Here is a 22,785-nt window from a genome sequence, read left to right as displayed (position 1 = left end):
CATTTTGGTGCCCCACCCCACACGCCCACACATACTGCAGACTGTGGATCGCATGGCTATTACTCCAGGTGCTTTTACGCACAATGCAGATACCATGTATGAATGAACAGAACACCATTTGATGAACAACAGTTACAGGTAAGTGCAGCCCTGTTTCCCTGGAGCTGCAGCACACTCATGGTTACTCTCATACATGCTGAAGAAACTGCAGATCCCATGTGGGAATGCACAGAAACCACAAAGATGAACAACATTTCCTGGGTTTGGAAAGAAGTGCTGTGGGGAGAGGGAAACTAAGAAGACATGGGACCCTTTTCAAGCCATGCACTATGACAGGAAATAGAGCAAGACTACAGCAACACTAGAGGACTTCGGGAAATCTTACGTCCAAACTAATGGTGAGAAGATTTCACCTTTTAAACTAGTTAGATTCGAATCTGGAAGTGAAATGCTGGTGTGGATTTCATCACATTATCCCTTATATATGCCAGAATAAAATGAAGCAAAACCAAACAGTTGAACTGGGTCATCCTTCACAGCCATTGTACAAGGCCTTTCACAGAAACAAAACAAAGATTGCTTTGATACAGAGTGGAATTTGTGTCATCTCAGCTCCTGCACTGCCTCAATCCTGCCTTTGTCAACATAAGGAAGCACTAGCAGTTGGGTTAGCATGCAAGAGCCTTCCACACCTGCTGATCCTCCCCACCCCAAGCCATCCAAAGGGGTTGTCCAGAACACCCAATTCCAGGAGGCAAGAAGACAGAGACATCCTTTGTTGTGGCTCCTGGTGGCTCCTGGCAGCCCTGATAAGAGAAATGCTGTGTCAAGATCCTTAAGCTTGCTTGCTTGCTTTATTTATTTATTTATTTGTTTGTTTATTTATTTATTCGAAATGTCTCTTCCACTTTTCTGTTCTCACAAGAGTCACCAAGGCAGCTCGTAGTATCTAGTTCTGCCTTGAGTAAGCAGAGAGCTATAGCCAGTCACGTTTTTTAGAACTGCACTACTAGAAGATTTACATGTAGACCACCACCACACTGTGTATGAAAATGGTCCTCTGAAAGGAACTCTTTGAATCATTGAGAAATAGGGTTGCCAGCTTTGGTTTGGGAAATATTTGGAGACTTTGGGTGTGGCAGTGGACTTCTTCTATAATGGTATGAAGTCCACTTACTCTCCAAAGCAGCCATTTTCTCCAGGGGAACTGATCTCTGTCATCTGTAGATGAAATATAATTCCAGGGGATCCCCAGGCCCAACCTGGAGACCGGCATCCCTATTGAGAAACCACAAGGCTTGAATTGATTTATTTTGGAAATAATATTTTCCCTAAAGTATTATTAAGCTACTGTCATTCACTTTTCTTTACTGCTCTTCCTTTAGTGCTAATTGGTAGCTTATGGTAACATGCCTTTCTCTATAATTATCTGCCGTCCCCTGCTCCTGATCAATTCATCTAGTGATGTCATGCAACCATATGCCTTGTTATTTTATAGCAGTGTGCAACTATTCTAACCAAACCTTGGTGCGTAGCTTCAGAAAGGTTGGATGTTACCAGGGATTAGCATGGACCAGGACTTCGTATGACCCCTTGCAGAGAAATTCTACTGATTGAACAAGCAACTAATTACTAGGGAGGCTGTTGCAGCATTTCTTCAAAGAACCACTTGAACTGCATTTCAAAGAAAACTGGTTTAGGTTCATGGCAGGAGTAGATCACTTCCCCACTCCTCCCCTATTTGTGGCTGAAAAAGTTGGAGAGGGATAATATATATATATACATATATATATATGTTAAAATGAAAGCAGCTTGCTGTGTTAATGACTCGTGGTTCCTTTTCAAGGTTCATTGTTGTGATGTAGCCAAATCCTTACAGTTCTGGTAATGCACAATCACCTCTATCTGCCCTATCAGATCAGTGGTGCTGTGTAGAGGTCACCTTGATGTCTGGGCTGTGAAATTTTTGGCTCCAAAGGCAACATGTAAATCAGATGATTTAATAATTAAAGGGAAACAAGGACCTTTGTTCTTCTTCAGGCCCTGCAACTATTGCTGAGGTCCTAACCATCAAACTAAGTAAAATATATAGAGCTTCATCAAAGCAACAGGTATCTTGCTATCCATTTTATTGGAATAAACAAGATATGTAGTGTGCATGACACAGGAACATGTGAAGAGTGTCCTGCAGGGGACATCAGAGGACACATGAATTTAGCATAGTTCCTAAACTTCCTGATATTTTTGAAATAATCTCCTCCACTATCCTGACCACTGGAGATGTCCTGCTCCCTTGAGCATACGTCCTCCCAGCTTGCATCAAGAACAGACTAAATGAACATAGAAAAACAGTTAGACGGACAGGCCTTTCTCCCTTCTCTTTCTATACAAAGTGGTTTCTCTTCTAAATAGAAATATTTAAATCTTTTAAGCAGCCTGGTCCTTTATTCCTCTCTTGCATCAGTAAACTCTGCCAACATGCCATCTTTGAACCCACCAAATTTGTCTGCTGGCTGCCTGTAACTTACCCCATAGTGAAAAGGGTAGTTCTGTAGTCATGCAGTGGCCAGCCACTGCAGCACAGGCATGGCACAGGGTTGCCCTCCCTGGAATCTCCTATGTGCATAAAGGCCTGATCTTGACCATACCATTAGGACAGAGACTAAATGATGAAAATGACAATGGCAGCTCTTTCCTCTACTTCTCATTTACAAAATGATTTCCTGTAATCTATTTTTTGGCCCTTCATTATCATTTCAGTCTGTGTACCTGAACACAATTGCACCCCTTGAAGTTCACTAACATCAATGGGTTTACAAGGGTACACTGCTTAGTCTGGCAGTGATTTGTACCCTTGATGCCCAACGTGCCAGTCTATTCACCCACTATCCACCCCTCCTGACGATTTCTCCAGAGTGCCTAGGATGGAGGAAATTCAATTTCAAATGCACACATTATTATAGTATAGACATTCTGGGAGTCATGCCATTCTTTGGTTGGCCTCCAGCAAGTCATTATCTCTCAGCCAAACCAATCTCATAGGATTGTCAAGGAGCTAAAAGTTTCTCTGAGTTCCTCGGAGGAAGGGTGGGATACAATATTATCTAACAAATAAAAATTAAACAACCTCCAGAGAGCTCGATACCTTGAACAGTATTTCAGTGGTCATTGTGAATCCATGGGTGATGATGGGCTCCTCATCTGGAGGCTTTCCCTTCCAGCAATCGAGTTCCACACAGCGGCAACCAGCCAAAAGAGCCTGGCGATACATCTCTGGAGAAGAGATCCCAGAAAATTGCCCAGCTACAGAAAAAAGTGCAGTAAGAGGGACAAGAAGTTTGTCATTTGACTTACAGCATTAAAATCATAATGTAACATCCTTTTTGAATGCTAGAGATGAGAGGGCAAACTGATCTCTCAGTGCATGAATAAATAGCTTAAGTAGACAGGTCATATACTACTTGTATGTGATTCACTTCTCTACCATAAATGAACCTCACATACACCCCACCCCCCAAATGTCATGAAGGAAGGCACGGTGAAGATGTGACTGCTAATGACTGTGTTTTGGCCCTACAATTGGGATTATTGCTTTCAGTGAAACAGAGCATAGTGAACATTAAAGGAATCTCTTCTCATTTGTGCAAAACCTACATAATTTTATCTGGAATATGCATTGCTCTTGGACAGAGCTACTAAGCACTGCATGGAATTATGTCCCTTGAAGCTGGCTTTCAGCCTTTAGATTGTCCTCAGCAACTATTTCCTGGCCTCTCCTTGACAATATCATGGGGTCACTGTTCTGGTTGGGTTAGAACAACTGGAGATGGAACAAGGCAGGGAGGATTATCACTGGGCCTTCCTTATTCATCTGCCAGAAAATCCTGATTGAAGAAACCTTTCTATTATTATTAATTTGTTGGGCAGCATGCAGTGAAACAATAGTTTTCCTTGTGCAAAAAAGAACCTGTTAGATTCTGACCTATTTCTGTATCAGGGCATACCTGTTAGATATGTATTATGGGATGAGTTGATGAAATAGTGAGAGAGTGGCTGGCTCATATCCTGGAACAGCAATAGTTTGTCCTGTGATATCACACTATTTTCAGGACCACAAAGGAACCAAACCATCCCCTCTGGAGAGAGCTGCCCTAAAGGACAAAGAAACAATTATTACTAGTGGTCATTTACAGGGCCCCGAAGGAACTAATCTTGGAAGTTTCTGCTCTTGTGTTTCATTCGATCCAAATTACAGGAAGTGTGGTAATTGCTCTTTACTCCTGTCATTTCTCAGGGGCCATTCGTAACCTTTCTCAACTCTTGTTCATGAATATTTTGTTCCCTCCCCGAAATGTTTCAGGAGTCCAGCATTGATCCCTGTCTTTAAAGCCTACCCACAGCTCTGGCCAATAATTGTCCGGGATCTCTCTGTAAGAAACTAATCAATGTTACTACCAACACAACTCTGTTATAAGCATGGCCAACAGTAACAACAACCTAAATTCTCGCATCTGGTCCCAACACTTTCTTGTAAATAGGGACAAAGAAAAAACATATTTATTTACAAAATCCTATTCAAATCCCTAATGGTAGGCAAAAAAAATTTAAAAAACAAAAAACAATGTAGTACAATATGAAAACAAGAGCAATAAACAACCACGTAAAAATAGCTGAATTGACCATATTTAATAGCTTGCGAGAATTCTAAGTCTTTATTTGCATCCTTCAAACTACGTGGGATTGTCACCTGCTGCATTATCCCCACGCACACACCTGGGGAATCTATCCCATAGCTGTACTACTAAATCCACAATTGCATACCACCAGTGAGAAGTCTCTTCCCTGAAAAAACAGCCTCAATTAATGCATGAGAACAGAAGGGCACATATGGGAGGATACACTGAGCCCACACATAACATTATATGTGGACAAGAACCTTGAATTAGGTATGCTGACCAATAGGCTGATCGAGGAAATGGGCAATAACAGGCACCACTGAGGGATGCTTCAGCCCATAAAAGTCTGACTCAGTGGCTTCTGAATCAGGCAGTTTTGAGATAAGCAGTTAGTCTTCTCAAACAGCTGCCTTCTTAGAAGATCCCTAGCAGCCTTTAGCTAAATTGCACCATGTTCACAGAATGCTGCAGCATCCCCAGCTTTTGCCATTACTAAATTTGTTGTGCTCACCCATCTGGTGAAATAGAAAAAGGAACAGCACAAACTGTTCTTCCATGCCTGTGTCATCGTCCCACACTGGGAAGGTTGATGATGGCAAAGTCTGATGAAAAAGGACTCACCTCTCTGAACATTCATCCCACTGGGCTCATATTTCTCTATGAGACCCTGCACCTGCTCTGGCTTGGCCGGGGGGAACAACACATCATTCAGGTGGGAATCTCGCTGTTTCTTGTTGATAAATTTGGTCAGGTGATCTTTGGTCATGTAGGGCTTGGCTTTTGAATGGCTAGGCACAGACAGAGGAAGAAAGAGAGAGTTTCATGTTCCCAGGAAACTCTACTTCAGTAACACAGCACTTTTGACACACTCTTTTTTTATGGTCTTTCCCTTGCCCATCCTGCCTAATGTTAGCTTTCATCCCCACAACTTTCTTGATCTCTAAATAAATTAAGAACATTGCATAATTCTGAGAAATATTCTAAACAGGGATTAAATAAAACCAACAACTGACCATTTAGGTGGAACTGGTTATTCTAAAAACTAAGATTCATCAAACAACTCTTTACTTCTTGAAAATCCTGTTCTGTTGCACTTGATGGCCAGTCATGCTTCCTGCCACAATTCTAACACAAAGCTGCCTTCTACTGAATCAGACCATCAGTCCATCAAAGTCACTCTCCAGGGTCTCAGGCTTTCATATCACATACTGCCTGGTCCTTTTACTTGGTGATGCTGGGAATTGGACCTTCTGCATGCCAAGAAGATGCTTTACCACTGAACCATGCTCCCTTCCCCTAACAAACAATTGGGGTTATCTCAATTCCATGTTTCATTTTCCATCTAATCTAGGGCACTAGGCCCCCTGTGAGGGCCATGGAAAGATCTGGGGGGGGGGGGGAGAGATCCCAGCTCCTCCACATGCAGCCAGCTGGATGATCTTGGGCTAGTCATAGTCCTGTTAGAAGGTGTTCTCACAGATCAGTTCCTCTAAGAGATCCTTCAGCATCACCTACTTCACAGGGTGTCTGTTGCAGTAAGAGGAAGGGAAAGCGATTGTAGGCTGCTTTGAGACTCCTTCAGGCAGTGAAAATGGGGGTATGAAAAACAATTCTTCTTTTCCTAGGCTGGGGCAGTGATAAATTAAGGGGCAGGAGGAAGAGGGCAGCAATTTGAGTCTTCCTGCTGCGATTGCATTTTCCTAGCAAGAGACATTCCATTGCTTGCCTCTGGGTAGGAGAGACCCTGGACTTCCTTGGTGGTCTCCCTTTCCAGTGCTGATCAGGACCAACCCTGCTTAGCTTTCTGAAGATAATGGCAGCTTCAGAAGGTGGACTGATGGGATCACACTCCTGCTGAGCTCCTTCCTCTCCTGCTGAGAATGCCCTGGCCAGACCTCCAGGAATCCCATTGCTTCTCGCCCCCCATCTGTCTTTCTCCCCAGTGAGGACTCAAAGTGGCTTTTACAAATTACTTTTACAAAATATATTTTTGCAGACTAAATTATGTCCACTGCACAACAACCCAAAAATAAGTGTAGGCAATATAGCGTGTGTTTGAATGTGCAGTAGACCTAACACCAGGAAAGAGGTGTGCGTTCGGATGTGTGGAGGCAGGCGGGTACTCCAGATGTGTCCTGGGAGCCAACGGGGAGGCAGCCCAAAAAAGTTTGGGAATCACTGGCCTGATCCATAATGGATTTTTAAAGATAGGCAAAAAGCCCACCAGCAGCAAGAGAATGGCAGATGTGAGGAGGAGATGGCACTGGATGTTGTCCAGGTGGTGCAGAAATCTCCACTTTCCCATCCACACTGAGACAGTTTGAATACAGCTTTTCAGGAAATATGCATACAAATGCATATTTACTTTATTAAATTCACCTAACTCTGTTCCAGATTGTGGCCAAGGTTAACAAAATGGTTGGTGCATCCACACTGGAAATGCAGATCAAGGGAGCATACCACTTTCAATGGTGCTGATGTGAACCCAACCAACAGTCAGTGCAAATTATGCTGAGGTAAAAAGAGACATAAGAACTCTGCAATATCCCGCTGTATCTCACAGTCTGACTTGTTTGTCTGTCTGTTTGTTTACTGCCACTCATGGCAATTGACATCCCATGGTGGTTTACAATATAAAAACAATAAAAATCACAATAAAACCCCGTAATCCCCCAATAAAAATTACAAAACAATAAACAGAACAACAAATGGCAGCATAAACTACAAAAAAGAACTTCACCTGTGTGGTATCTATTTGCTTATAATGCTTTATGGAGACTTACTGTGAGGTAAATATTTCATCAATCTCTGGCCGAGGACACAAGTTCATCAGGAATGATTTGTACACACTCTCAGGGAAGTCCTCTGGATTGATGCCATCATTCTGAAAGCACAAGAGCAACTGATATCATGAATGCTTTTTGACTGCCTCCATTTCTAAAATATGGAAGACTGGGACTCAAGATTGCCATGGAGTTCCTGTTTTATCATCTGCAATTCTTTCCTCCAAAGTCCAAATATCCATGTGCTAATTAAAGTCTACTATTAAATGGTGACAGAAACCTAACCTGGATCTCAGAGCTAAAATTCTGCACACATTCATAATTTATTATGTAGTTACTTCATACTGAGCCCTCATACTGAAATCAGGTTCCTTCTAAAGTTTAATTCAAATTCTGAGACATTGATTAGACCTTTATAAATGTGCACTTCTGGCATTCTCATCTCATATATTGGGAAATGCATTACATGTCATCTCAGTACACGTAATTGTCATTTAGTCTGAAGTAGTCACTGCACACATTTCCCCCCATAATAACACTGACCAAAACTCAGATTTTCAAGAGTACATATTTGCACACAGCAAAGTTGCAAAATATGTGCATTGCTGTTTTCACATATCATGGTAATTATGCACACCAAGAAATAACACATAGTGTGCTCTCCCTGTACATGAGCATTAGACACATGAGTCCTGAAAAGGGCTATTGATTGGGCTGCTGAGGGTGGAGAACTGGATGCTCTCTCTCTTTTTGGGAATGTGTATGTGTGTGTGAATTTTAGAGATTCGTGTATTACTTTCCTGTTTTCTTCCTTGGTATCTTATGTCAGCCATGCTGACTGCATACAACTGTCCTCGTTTAATTATTTGCTTGTTTCAATGGAAGAGACAGGAATGCAGAAAGGCATTTTTAATCCTAATTAGGGATGGAGACATGGTATAAATGAGGTAAATAAGTTAATTAATTAATAAAATTAATCAAGCAATACAATAGACTATATGTAGTGGTTTAGGAAATCTTCTGACCAGCTGAGTTCTGTATTACTGTTGCAGCAACAAGGAGCTTACATACATTACAGACTTATACCGGTTTAATGATCATTCTCTTTCCCTCAAAAACTGAATGCAGGGTGGGTTGGGCTGGAGAATAGTAGAGATCTCCAACTGAATTCTCAAGCAAGTTACAGGGTTTTGGCGGATGCCATGCCATCCATTGACGTAAACCCCTAGGAAAGTTTTCTGTACAGACATGCTCAATTCCTATGATGTCAAGGAAGGCAATTCATTTGGAGATATGGAAAATCAAGAATATACTGACCTTCCCCTTTGGAAAATGGCAAGCACTTAAGGCAGCTTCTACCCTTTTTCTGTCTGCAGGAAACATTTGAAAAATACTGAGAGAGAAAGAAAAAAGTAAGTCAGAAGGAAAGCAAAATTTCATAAAGCAATTTGGGAAAGACAACCTGGTAGAATTTTCAGTGTGAAGGGTTGTCAAACATGGTTATGAACCTCTGGGTGGCACCTGGAGATCTCCCACTATTACAGCTGGTAGGCAGGCATCCAAGCCTCTACAGCAGCATTTGCTGGCAGGGGCTCATGGGAATTATAGTCCATGAACATCTGGAGGACCACAGGTTGACTACCCTTGATCTACAGCATATACCCTGCTGAGGCCTCTCCCCAAATTCCACCCTCCCTAGGCTCCATCCACCCAATCTCCAGGTATTTCCCAAACCAGAGCTGGCATCTCTGTTCTCAAAAAGGTTATCCAAAAGAGAAAGAAGGACAGAATGACGTGTTCATTGCCATGCTGTGATTTTTGAATTGGCTATTCCTTTCTCTCCCCCCGCCCCCCAAACAGGTCTGGGAGAAAGGAGATTTTCTCTAATGGGCAAGATGATTTTAAGTGGAGAAAAAAACCTTATATTGCAAAAGCCTCCAAGGAGGATCTAATGATGATAGTGTGAGAGTCGCATACAAAATAGTGGAACATTGTCCAGTTTGTCAGACCAACCCTTGGAAAATGCAGAATGCTTTAGAATTGCAATAATGGCTGCCCATAGTTTTGGGGCAAAAGCCAAACCATGAAAGTAAAGGACCTTGATCGAATTGCATGGGACCGTGACATTAGTGTTGACTTACACACTTTTTTGTAATTCTAAAGTAAACTAGAGAGATGCATAGTGGATGCATCATTTCCTCTCAGTATTCAAGAACTTTATCCGCATCTTTGATCAACCGGATTTTGTCATGCATAAAATAAAATTTGTTTCAGCCTGTCACATTTCAGAACCCTTGCATGGCAACTAATAAATGCCACCTCGTGCCTGTTACCAAGTACACTTTAAAATGAGTCCGTGGTTTTAGAGAACAGTGGTTGATTGTGGATTTCGAATCAGTCCAATGCAGGCTGCTATGAAACCAGTTAGGAACTAGTAAACATCTGGTTTTCATTTCCATTTTCTTGAAACTCAAATGGAAAAATTCAAATGGGTAGCTGTGTTGGTCTGAAGTAGCACAATAAAATCAGAGTCCAGTGGCACCTTTAAGACCAACAAAGATTTATTCAAGGCGTGAGCTTTCGAATGCATGCACTCTTCCTCAGACTAGGTGTTACTAGGTGCTACTGGACTCTGATTCAAATGGAAAATAACAAGTAGCTACAGCTAATGCTGCCTCTTTCTGGCTGACAACGTTTGCAGCAGAATAGTGCTAAAGCCCAGCCCCACAAAGACAGAACATGAAACTGCTTCTCATGTTTCAGCAATTCCTCATTATCAGATATTTAGGATGTGCATGGCAAAAATATTTATTAGTAAGACATCTTCATCCATTTTCCTCACCTGTTTTGCCTTTCCATCTCTAGCAAACCCAAGCCTGAATGGGAACCCAGATTATGCCTCTCCCTAGGGACTGAAGAGCCACCTGCCTTCTCTGGAGAACTTTTCTTTCTCCCCAGCTTCAGTCCACAGTAACCCAGCAGTTAGAGTATTCCCCTTTGTCCTGCTTTTGTAACCAGAATTTCCTTATAGTTTTCCCTCACATGCCAGACTGGACCACTCTATCCATTCCCTCTAGAAATAAGCTCTGAGGATAAGAACTGGCCAGGCACCATATCATAGAATCATAGAATCATAGAATCATAGAGTTGGAAGGGGCCATACAGGCCATCTAGTCCAACCCCCTGCTCAACAGAGGATCAGCCCTAAGCATCCTAAAGCAAGGATTAGCCCTAAAGCATCCTAAATATCTTTAAGTTTGCCTTGTGTGGCATCCATTGGTCAAAGTGCATCAAAGGTAATGCCAATGGCAAACTCACTTTCTGACAGGAATCTTCCCATCAGCATTCAGCTGCAACTTCAGCCTCACCAGTCTGCAAAAAAAGATCAGAACAAACAGCCTTGCATTGGCCTTGCTACCCACATAGCTAGGGACGGGGATGGGGAGAACTAGAGGAAATATGATTTTCATCACAATAGAGAAAACAGGAGAGAACCATTAAAAGATGCTCAGGTTCTTTCATTGCCAAGCATAAGATACTTTTGAAATGTCTGTGATGAATTGTTATTGTTAGAGGATGTACTGAAATGAAATTTCACGCTGACTGGGAAAAAAACATTTAAATTCCCTGGACTCAAAGCAGATGCTGGGCCTGCACATTCTGAGGGAAACCGATTCTGACTTATGAGATTCACAGGGCAATATCGGGTGTGTGTGTGTGTGCGTGTGTGTGTGTGCGTGTGTGTACACAGGGAGCATACACAGGGCTATACCATCATGTCTCAAAGATGTGATGGTGGAGCATCTCAGTGGTGCTGCAGCCCAGCTGAGTGCAAACATGACAGCATTAGAGACCATGGTACCAGCAGAGAAAGGGGTTGGCAGGAGTTTGGCAAGAGTTAGTCAGCTTCCTAAGCTGCCCCTGCCCAGGAACTCCCCCCCCCCAAATAAAAGAGCAGCAGAAAGTAGCACCAGCAAAAACCCATGCTGTAGCCATCAGTGCCCATAAAACAGCCACAGGAGACTGTTTGGGCCCCCGAAAAGGTAGGTGGGGAGGGGGCGAGAACTCCCGAGGCTGCCATACCATGGCTGCCACCACAGTTCGTTTGACCCTTAGAGTATTCAGCATGGCACTTGGGTGGTGAGAGAGGCACAGAGAGGGCATTCAGGTACCACTGAGGGAGCACTTGGAACTAACCCCTCAGCAGGAGAGCAAAATCCATGTGTGTGGCTAACGTATCTCATATGAGAACCCTAAGAGTTTCCTGCCTCTCTGGGGACACGGTCTGAAGGAGAGACCACGCACCCACAGGTGAGCAGGGGTGGCAGTCCAGAACTCTGCACCACTCTTCCCCAGCCCCCTCACAGGAGTCTGGGTGCTAGAGCAAACTCCCACACCCTCAACTAGCAGTGGGTGCATTCGGGGACACCTGAGCTAGGTGCGCCCAGCACAGTGTCCCAGATAATGCCTGGGACAGACTTCCAAGGAAGTGTTCCCAGGTGTGCTTCCTATGATGTGGGGCCGATATGCTGGCAACCCCATAGGGGGCTGATAGCTTACTGCCTTGCCAGAGTGCCCTCTTCCCCCAGGCAGGGGACAGGCACAATGGTGGGTTGGGGTGCCTGGCAGTGGTACATCTGTGGATCAGCTGGTGAAGCAATCCTGGGATCCATTCCTTTGCAGGCCTGAGCCTTATATGGCAGCAGCAGATGGAGTCACTGCAGTTGCAAACCTCTTCCTCACCGGATTGGTGTGTGTCATTTGGATGGCTGCCTCATGCTCCTCAGGCAGGCAAATGAGGGTCCTGTCTGCAGGAGGACCCCCAGGCCCTGCTGGTTGCGACTGTTATGGCATCTTTGCCATTTGCCATCATTACACATGTTTCTGTTTAGCATCTCTGCAGATCAGGGTTGTCAAGCAGAAGGCCTGCAGGCAGGATCCAGCCCAGTCAGGGCTCCTACCTGGCCAGTGATCAAGTGGTGTGAGGGAGGGAAGGCAGTAAGCTGCCTAGGGGTTCAAGAAGGTGTACATAGCGAAGTATGTTTATGGTCAAAGCAGTCAAGAAATAGAAAGGAAATAGGCTAGGGGTGGGGAATGTGAGGCAGGTAAGATGGGTTTCTCCTTCTGCCTCCTCTGACCAAAGGTCAGTGAAGGCTGGAGAAACCACTGCATGGGGGAAAGGGGCAAAGCGGAGCAGCCAGAACTGCCACCACTGCACCAACTGGTTTTGCATTTTTCAAATGGCAACCATGAGGGGGTGCACAGAGTGGCCGTTAGCTGACAAAGGGACAGGGCTGGTGGGGAAGGGAGGAGTTGGAGGGCTGGAGTGGGAGGCAACTACACTGTCTGGCGCATGCTGCTCTGGGGCGGGGGGAAGACCCCAATGCTGTCTTTGCCTCATAGAGGGACACATCTGGACTGCAGACTGGACTAGACCAGTGACGCCGCAGACATGCGTCACCCATCAGAGTTGGTGAGGATTTCTCACTGAGGTAATTCATACAAGCAGAAGGGGAATCGATTGCCAAAGACTATATATACTGTTACACTGAGGGTACTGTCTGAGGTAGAATTGCTTGTGCATATTCTGCTGCATTTGGTTCAGCCATCACCACTAGGGGACCTAATACAAGAAGTACTCTGCCAAAACGGGGCAGCTGGAATGATGCACACCGCCTGTTGACAGATATAAAATGCTTCTAATGAGCTCATCTGATGTTATCACTTTACACAATACAATTTTAAAATCCGTGGAATGGCTTTGAGATGCAAAATACAAAATGAACTGAAAGCCACTTACATTTTTTCCAGGAAACTGTAACGGCAAGCATTATATGTGAATGGGTTCCTAGCAATGGCTAAGATATCATCTGCCCAGCTCTGAAAAAGATATATATGTAAGTTGAAAGCCTAGAAAACTGTACTATGCACTATCTAGGCATTAAAGCCATCACGCTATTGTGCCACAACCTAGTTTGACATGGGAGTTTCAGGAACTCTGCAACGGCTGCTCCATTACACCTTTGTTCACACTAACTGCTGGGACACTCGAGGAACACAGCAAAATACTCCCCCTCTAGCTCTTCTGAACAGGAGTTTCGCACACTGTTCACACAGTTTGAACAGCAGCAACACACAGTGCCCCTTGCTCCATTTTGGTTTAGTTCATGGTCATGCACCTTGAACAGCATCCCAGTACCTTTCCCACATTTTCTTTATAGGAAACAAAATTATGAAAGGTGAGGTCCACCATATCTGGACCAGAAACCACAGTCAAAGTCTTGAGCAAGAAGTTGTTGTCTGGAAAATCCAGGTTGAAAACCTCCCGGAGCTTCTGGCTCTGTAAAGGAAAGCAAACATTAGCAAGTTAAGAAGGCTGCATAAAAGGCCTGCTTCACTTGAACCAAAAGGAAACCAACAGATAACAACAAAAGGTGGCAGAGCAGCTTTTAAACTAACCCCAGCCTTTTAAACTAAAGCCAACAGGATCTGGGGAGCTTCTCATTCGGGACAACCCATGAGAATGAGGGCAGTGACGAAAGCAAATAATGTTTTCATACTGGGTGACATTAACTACCTTCACACTGATTATCATGCATGCAGTAGAAATGAGATTCCTTGCCATCATTAACTCTATGACCAACTGTTCCAGTGCACAGTCATTTGCACACTGAAACACAAAACAACTTTGTGTTTATCATAAACATTTCTGTCAGACATTTTGTTGCCTCGCCCAGTCCAATGGGCTGTAGTTTCCTTGTGTCTACACAGAAGCCTAATTTGGTAGCATTCCACTACTGATTCACCTCATGTGTGCATGACCCCCTTTTGCCATGAAAGGACTTAATTTTGGTTGGCACAGGAGAGAGAAGGGAGAAAGACTGTGTCAGGTTAACCAGAGATCTCTAAAACAGCAACAAAAGAGAGCTGAGACTCTTTGACTGACTGAGCAATATATCTTGCAAACCTTCGCTTTGGAGATATTGGGAATGGCTATTTGGACTATTAACCAGGGGTCACTTTAAAGGAGACTGTGCAATTTGAATACAAAAAAAAATGCTATCCAATATGCCACATACTAACCTTTGGAATCTTGGCAAATTTCCCTACTCTGGTGTCTCGAATACTGGTTATGTCCAAAAAATCCATTTCCTGCAAACAAGCCAAAAAATCATTTATTTATTTCAAACATTTCTGTGCTGCCTTTCCACCCGGATAGGGTACCCAGAGGAGCAAAAACGTAAACATTAAAACATTTCAACATTAAAACAGCAATTAAAATATAAGTGTAAATAAGAGACGTAAACAATCCAATCAAAGATACTAATGTATTTAGATTCACAGGGGTAGCTGTGTTGGTCTGACGCAGCAGAACAAAGTTAGAGGTCAGTGATGATGGACCAGGGCCTCGTCTGGGCCTTTTAGGGTTGCTTGCCTAGTGTGCAATGCCCAAAAAGAATGATCACTAGGATGTAAAACCTTGTATGATTTTTATTCAACTGCAGAAGAATAGAAATACAAATTGACACAGGTGAGATTGATCCCCCAAAGTACCTGCGCACCAAACAATACAATTAAATAAGCTTAAATACCTTCCTGTTGGAGGCTGGGGGAGATGATGTCCTCATGGATCAAGCCAATAACCTGGGGTCTACACCCCGCTTGGTCATCCCATGGGACCACCCAGCAGCCACTGTGCCAGCCCCCCCCCCCAAAAGGTTACTGACAGGTTTTGAAATGCTACATCCATGCCCCCCCTGCCCCCACTCAGCCTCCAATGGTTTACATAAGCAGTAGCAACTTCTTCCTTTAGCCTTGAGATTAGGTCACTTTGACATAACCATAACATCAACATTGGCTATGGGGATCCTCCTTCTGCAAGCTTATCTAAAACTGCATTCCAAAGACAGCAAAGTATCTACTCTCCTGCAACCTAGGCCTGCTGATTTAGAAAACAGTTCTGGAGGCAAAAAGCTTATCCAGTTTTTACTAGCTGAGCAAAGGTTAGAGAAATTTGTCACCCCGCATTTCATCAGTGACACATTTAAGACCAACAAAGTTTTATTCAAGTTATGAGCTTTCATGTGCACACACCCACCCTCAGATGCAATGTCATGGGATGGAAGTAATCAGTTCAAACTTATAGGCAGAGTGTGAGAACAAATTAACATACAGCATAATGAAAATGGTTAACAGATTCCAGAGATAAATAGAAAAAAAATAGCAATTTGGATTTGTTGTATTCACTCGAGATTGAAGTGCATGGGAGACATTTGGCATCCGATACATATGTCCACATTAAGAGAGTAATGGGCAAATAGATAATCAATTGCTGACAGCAGTTAGTTGTGACCTTGCCCTTTTGCCTCTGCCTGTCTTCTCAAGCATGGAAGCATCTTGGGGTATCATCTTCTTTGAAGTAGAACATTTGGCTGTCTCTGTTCACAGACCAGAGAAAAGTAAATATAATAATGCAATGTAGTTTGGAATAGTATATATGCATAAAAGGTCCCAGCTTTAAACCCAGTAGTCTCAAAAACTGGGTACCAGCATGATTGTGAGAATTCTAGTACCCAAATTAAGAGAATTGGAAATTCCTGAGCCAGGCTATCTCTATGATAGGTGAGATGTAATTAAAGAGTTTTTAAACAACCTGTCGTGCGTCCCTAATACTTAAATCCTCAATTTGCCATAGAATGTAGCTAAGAGACTAGAGCTATTCATATACTCTCAGCCAATCTTACCTCACAAGGCTTTTGTGAAGATAAAATGGAAAACACGAAAACCCCTCATCTGGGTTACCAGATGGTTTCAGCAAAATTACTGAACTCTTTTTGTTTACTAATATATAGTCTCTTGCTATGTATAGATATGTGTGCATATATGAGTGTGAGCCCCCTTCAAGGATCGCTGCCTTGTTGTGGCAAGGGGGCTTGCGTAGTTCAGTGAAGCTATGAGCTATACCGTGCAGGGCCACCCAAGACGGACAGGTCATAGCTGAGAGCTCTGACAAAAGGTGATCCACTGGAGAAGGAAATGGCAAACCACTCCAGTATCTTTGCCATGAAAACTCTATGGACAGTTCCAATAGGCATAACGATATGACGCCGGAAGATGAGCCCCTCAGGTCGGAAGGTGTCCAATATGCTACTGGGGATGAGCAGACGGCTAGTACGAGTAGCGCCAGAATGAATGAAGCGACTGGGCCAAAGCCGAAAGGACGCTCAGTTGTGGAAGTAACTGGTGGCGAAAAGACAGTCCGATGCTGTAAAGATTTTTATTCCATAGGAACCTGGAACGTCAGATCCATGAATCAAGGTAAGCTGGACGTGGTCAAACAAGAAATGACAAGACTGAACATCGACATTTTAGGAATCAGTGAACTAAAATGGACAGGAATGGGTGAATTTAATTCAGATGGCCATCAGGTATACTACTGTGGACAAGAATCTCGCAGAAGAAATGGAGTAGCCTTCATAATCAATAAGAGAGTAGGAAAAGCAGTCTTGGGATACAATCCCCAAAATGACAGAATGATCTCAGTTCGAATCCAAGGCAAACCATTCAACATCACAGTGATCCAGGTCTATGCCCCAACCACTGCTGCTGAAGAGGATGAAGTTGATCAGTTCTATGAAGCCCTACAACACCTTCTAGAAGCAACGCCAAAAAATGATGTGCTTATCATCATGGGGGATTGGAATGCTAAAGTAGGAAACCAAAAGATAACTGGGATAACAGGCAAGTTTGGCCTTGGAGTACAAAATGAAGCAGGGCACAGGCTGGTAGAATTTTGTCAAGAGAATACAATGGTCATAGCAAACACTCTTTTCCAGCAACCCAAGAGACGACTCTACACATGGACATCACCAGACGGTCAACACAGAAATCAGATTGACTATGTGCTCTGCAGCCAAAGATGGAAAAGTTCTATCCAGTCAATAAAAACAAGACCAGGAGCTGATTGTGGTTCAGATCATGAGCTTCTTGTGGCAAAATTTAGGCTTAAATTGAAGAAAGTAGGGAAAAGCACTAGGCCACTCAGGTATGAACTAAATCATATCCCCAACGAATACACAGTAGAGGTGACAAATAGATTTAAGGAATTAGATCTGATAGACAGAGTGCCTGAAGAACTATGGACAGAGGTTCGCAACATTGTACAAGAGGTAGCAACTAAAACCATCCCAAAGAAAAAGAAATGCAAGAAATCAAAATGGCTGTCTGAGGAAGCTTTACAAGTAGCTAAGGAGAGAAAGGAAGTGAAAGGCAAGGGAGAAAGAGAAAGATACACCCAACTGAATGCAGAATTCCAGAGAAAAGCTAGAAGAGATAAGAATGCCTTCTTAAATGAACAGTGCAAACAAATAGAAGAAAACAATAGAATGGGGAGGACCAGAGATCTTTTCAAGAAAATTGGAGATATGAAGAGAACGTTTCATGCAAAGTTGGGTATGATAAGGGACCAAAATGGTAGGGACCTCACAGAAGCAGAAGAGATTAAACAAAGGTGGCAAAATTATACAGAACAACTATACAAGAGCGAGCTTAACATCCCTGATGACCACAGTGGGGTAGTTACTGACCTGGAGCCAGACATCCTGGAATGTGAAGTCAAATGGGCCTTAGGAAGTCTGAGCAATAATAAAGCTAGTGGTGGTGACAGCATTCCAGTTGAACTATTCAAAACCTTAAAGGATGATGCAGTAAAAGTGCTACACTCAATATGCCAGCAAATTTGGAAAACTCAACAATGGCCACAGGATTGGAAAAGGTCAGTTTACATTCCAATCCCAAAGAAGGGCAATGCCAAAGAATGTTCAAACTACCGCACCATTGCACTCATTTCTCATGCTAGCAAAGTTATGCTCAAAATCCTACAAGCTAGGCTCCAGCAATATGTGGACCGAGAACTTCCAGAAGTACAGGCAGGATTTCGAAGAGGCAGAGGAACTAGAGATCAAATTGCCAACATACGCTGGATCATGGAGAAAGCTAGGGAGTACCAGAAGAACGTCTACTTCTGCTTCATTGACTATGCGAAAGCCTTTGATTGTGTGGAGCACAACAAATTGTGGCAAGTTCTTAAAGAGATGGGAATACCAGAGCATCTTATTTGTCTCTTGAGAAATTTATATGCAGGTCAAGAAGCAACAGTGAGAACTGAACATGGGATCACTGACTGGTTCAAAATTGAGAAAGGAGTTCGGCAAGGCTGTATACTGTCGCCTTGCCTATTTAACTTGTATGCAGAGCACATCATGAGAAATGCGGGATTAAAGGAGTCACAAATTGGGATCAAGATTGCAGGGAGAAATATCAACAACCTCAGATACGCAGATGATACCACCCTAATGGCAGAAAGTGAGGAGGAACTAAAGAGCCTGTTGATGCGGGTGAAGGAGGAGAGTGCAAAAGTTGGCTTGAAACTCAACATCAAGAAAACAAAGATCATGGCATCCGGCCCTCTCAATTCCTGGCAAATAGATGGGGAAGAAATGGAGATAGTGACAGATTTTATTTTCCTGGGCTCCAAGATCACTGCAGATGGGGACTGCAGCAAAGAAATTAAAAGACGCTTGCTCCTGGGGAGGAAAGCTATGGCAAATCTAGACAGCATCCTAAAAAGCAGAGACATCACCCTGCCAACAAAAGTGCATTTAGTCAAGGCTATGGTATTCCCAGTTGCAATGTATGGCTGTGAAAGTTGGACCATAAGGAAGGCCGAGCATCAAAGAATTGAGGCTTTTGAACTCTGGTGCTGGAGAAGACTCTTGCGAGTCCCTTGGACTGCAAGGCGAACAAACCGGTCAGTCCTAGAGGAGATCTACCCTGACTGCTCTTTAGAAGGCCAGATCCTGAAGATGAAACTCAAATACTTTGGCCACCTCATGAGAAGGAAGGACTCCCTGGAGAAGAGTCTAATGCTGGGAGCGATCGAGGGCAAAAGAAGAAGGGGACGACAGAGGCTGGATGGAGTCACTGAAGCAGTAGGTGCAAACGTAAATGGACTCCGGGGAATGGTGGAGGACAGGAAGGCCTGGAGGATCATTGTCCATGGGGTCGCGATGGGTTGGACACGACTTCGCACATAACAACAACATGAGTGTGAGCATATAAACTGGATTCACTTTGTATACCAAAATATGCACACTGAGAGCTAGAGCCAATAATAAGGTTTCTTTATAGTGCTTGAAAAGCCAAACCATAAAGTTCCTGATCATATTGTGGTCTCCGGGAAACAAATAATAAAATGTAAATGTATATTTAGGTGTCGCATACATTTCGCCACAGCTGCCGGTTCAAGTCAGTTTCTCTCCATATCATTTCGCTTGTTCCCCCCAGCTTCAATTTATGCAGTATCAGTGAAGCATAAACAAGAGATACTATCCTTCCCAAATTAAGCATGTTAAAATCCACATTGTTCTGAAAGGGAAGCGGCATACGCTTAACTCTCCCACTGAAATTACTGCGAGAAATACCATGGAATCCTAACCTTGTTTATTGAGAAGTATGCTTCAATGAGCACAATGATACTCGTAAATGTGCATAGGCGTGCAGCCTTAAAGTATTTAATAGCAATAAGGCACCTGCAGTCAACAGGGCCGCTCAAAAGACAAAAATGCAAGACAGATACGCTGTATGCACACCACCCTCTGAGCAGAAGACACTAAAAAAGACACCCTCTGACACTAAAAAATTAGAAGATGAGGGAAGAGAGAGATGAAGGCAGAATGAAATAGGAGAAGTGTGGAGAAGAGGCAGATAAATTAAGAAGAATAGAAGAGATTACAATTTGGCAAGATAGGCCAAAGTGCATTGGTTCTTAACCTTCCTAATGCTGCGGCCCTTTAACACAGTTCCTCATGTTGTGGTGACCCCAACCATAAAATTATGCAAGTGTTCTTTTACAGAAATTAAACCGAAACTGACCAATGGTGTGAAGATCCATTGTTCATGATTGTATATAAATTGGTTTTTTCTGGGGTTTCTCAGTTCAGTTCTGCCTCTTGTCTCTCCGTGTCGATCTCGCTCTTTTCCGCTGCTCCAGACAAACACTCTCTCAATTTACCCTGCAAGGCTGTTGTGTGGATGCCCCCCCAGCTAAGCTGCTTGCCCTGCTGCGACCTCTGTGAAAGGCTCGTTCAACCCCCAAAGGGGTCCCGACCCCCAGGTTGAGAACCATTGCCATAGTGGAATGAAAGGAAAAGGAAAATAATTTTGATGTTATTGTTAGGTGCGAAGTCGTGTCCGACCCTTCGCGACCCCATGGACAATGATCCTCCAGGCCTTCCTGTCCTCTACCATTCCTCGAAGTCCATTTAAGTTTGCACCTACTGCTTCAGTGACTCCATCCAGCCACCTCATTCTCTGCCGTCCCCTTCTTCTTTTGTCCTTCTTTTGCCCTCAATTGCTCCCAGCATTAGGCTCTTCTCCAGGGAGTCCTTCCTTCTCATGAGGTGGCCAAAGTATTTGAATTTCATCTTCAGGATCTGGCCTTCTAAGGAGCAAGCAGGGCTGATCTCGTCTAGGACTGAAAACCCAATGGGCAGTTCCAAAAGGAAAATAATAGACTGGGCTTATTTGAGACTCACTTTTTAAATGCTGGTTATTGAAGCAGGTGTGTTATGAAGACACCAGGGGTGGGGGTGGGAAAGAGTATCACACCAGTCAGAAACAAAAAGCAGCATGTCTGGAGCAGCAGCAAACAACACTTGCTTTTGGAGGCAACAGCTTTGCTCCAAGCTACAGCCTGGCAATTACTTTTATAGCAGCCATTAACAATGCATGATGATATTCTCTTACTTCTATGATGGCTTGATTGATGGGCTTAACTGTTAGCAGGCAAAAAAAAAACTCTTCTCATTGAGAGGCAGTTCATAGACAGATAAACACCCTTCCTTTAAGATCATGGTAAAATATTTAAACTTTTAAACTTCAAGTACAACGATATAGGCTAGATATCAGGAAAAGAATTTTCACAGTCAGAGTAGTTCAGCAGTGGAATAGGCTGCCTAAGGAGGTGGTGAGCTCCCCCTCATTGGCAGTCTTCAAGCAAAGGTTGGATACACACTTTTCTTGGATGCTTTGGGATGATCCTGCGTTGAGCAGGGGGTTGGACTAGATGGCCTGTATGGCCCCTTCCAACTCTATGATTCTATGATTCTATATTATTTGCAATACAATGCCAGGCTGAAATGACACTAAAAACTGCCAGCCAGTTCATAAGTGTAGCATGCACTGTTTGTCCCAAGCAGGATACCCGCATGAATGCCGGACGCCAGGAGACACTTTCCCTTATGGTTTAGCTTCTGAGAAGAAGAGGCTGACTCAGTAATGACCTTCTCCACATCCCAGGGAGATGAATACTTTAGGATAATAGGTTTCCCAGGACCTGGTAACTAATCTTCTCAATTTCCCAGTCTCATTTCCTGTGCACCTACCTACCTAAATTAGCAATTCCTAACACCCTTCTCAAACTTTACAGATTCCTGTCTGGTACTCAGGTAATCAAGAACCATTTTTTAACCTACAGTTCACCTCAGGTAAAGCAATTATAGCCATTGACTATCTCCAAGGAACCCAGCAAGGTTCCTTCTGGAACATTGTCCTTCTCTGCATGTCTCTTGGTCTTATCAGCTCATTGCTTTAGAGGCTCACACGTCAGCATGGCTCCAGGAAACATTTCCCCTATAAAATATGGGCATCTCGACCCAGTCTGTGTGTGTGTCTTTGGTTCCATGCATACACGTTTACGTGCATATAGTTCTCCTTCTCTCCATGAAATACAGGCTGTTTCATTGCTGAATCTGCAGACCCCTCTTCACATTATGCTTGGTAAATATCGTCTTTCCCAATAATACCATCTCCCTTCTCACCCCTTATTTTCTTAGTCAGCCTTGTTTGGGCATTTTTGTATGTTTCCTATATCCCTTGTATTCCCCTCATTAAAAAGCATTTCCAGTTTAATGCCTGACTATTTTGAGTTTCTCTAAGACATGCTTTCTCAACAGGGGTTTCTTGACAGCCTCAGAAGGGTTTTGCTGATTGGGTGGAAGTTAATTGTGTGTATTCGTGATATGACCATATGTCCACCACCCAAAAAGGGCCAATGATAGGCCTGGAGGAAGTGGAAAAGGGAGGGCCCAGTCATAAAAATCCTTGCTGGCTGAGGCTCATCACATGTTGTAGTGACTGGAGTACAGAGAGGTAAGTACTCTCATTTTAACTTTACTGCATGGGGGGGGTGGCAGGGGGCAACAGAGTGGTAGATGCCTGTCCCAACCCTATTCTTGGCCCAGCAGAGTAGGCCCCTGGGATGTTTC

The 22,785-nt window shown here is 43.6% G+C and overlaps 1 protein-coding gene across 4 annotated transcripts in view; it reads right to left on the bottom strand.

Annotated features, from left to right (window-relative positions):
* PLCB2 (phospholipase C beta 2) overlaps positions 1–22,785 on the bottom strand; it is a 77,910-nt gene that overhangs the window by 34,496 nt on the left and 20,629 nt on the right. For 3 of the 4 annotated variants that reach the window (XR_013228441.1, XR_013228440.1, XM_077322906.1), the window contains exons 4-12: positions 14,543–14,611; positions 13,659–13,799; positions 13,260–13,339; positions 10,778–10,831; positions 8,777–8,852; positions 7,460–7,560; positions 5,298–5,464; positions 4,005–4,151; positions 3,146–3,303 (exon numbers count right to left, since the gene is read on the bottom strand). Coding sequence is in view for 1 of the 4 variants with exons in the window: in XM_077322906.1 (XP_077179021.1) it covers positions 3,146–3,303; positions 4,005–4,151; positions 5,298–5,464; positions 7,460–7,560; positions 8,777–8,852; positions 10,778–10,831; positions 13,260–13,339; positions 13,659–13,799; positions 14,543–14,611 (993 nt within the window). In the remaining 3 variants the exon portion in view is untranslated. Of the gene's footprint in view, positions 1–3,145; positions 3,304–4,004; positions 4,152–5,297; positions 5,465–7,459; positions 7,561–8,776; positions 8,853–10,777; positions 10,832–13,259; positions 13,340–13,658; positions 13,800–14,542; positions 14,612–22,785 lie in introns of those variants that run through there. The other variant, XR_013228442.1, reaches the window with a different exon arrangement.

This window comes from Paroedura picta, chromosome 2, assembly GCF_049243985.1.
Source record: "Paroedura picta isolate Pp20150507F chromosome 2, Ppicta_v3.0, whole genome shotgun sequence".
In the NCBI taxonomy this organism is placed as follows: Eukaryota; Metazoa; Chordata; class Lepidosauria; order Squamata; family Gekkonidae; genus Paroedura; species Paroedura picta.
The sequence above is the reverse complement of the archived record's forward strand: the minus strand, read 5'-3'. Positions and strand labels throughout refer to the sequence as shown.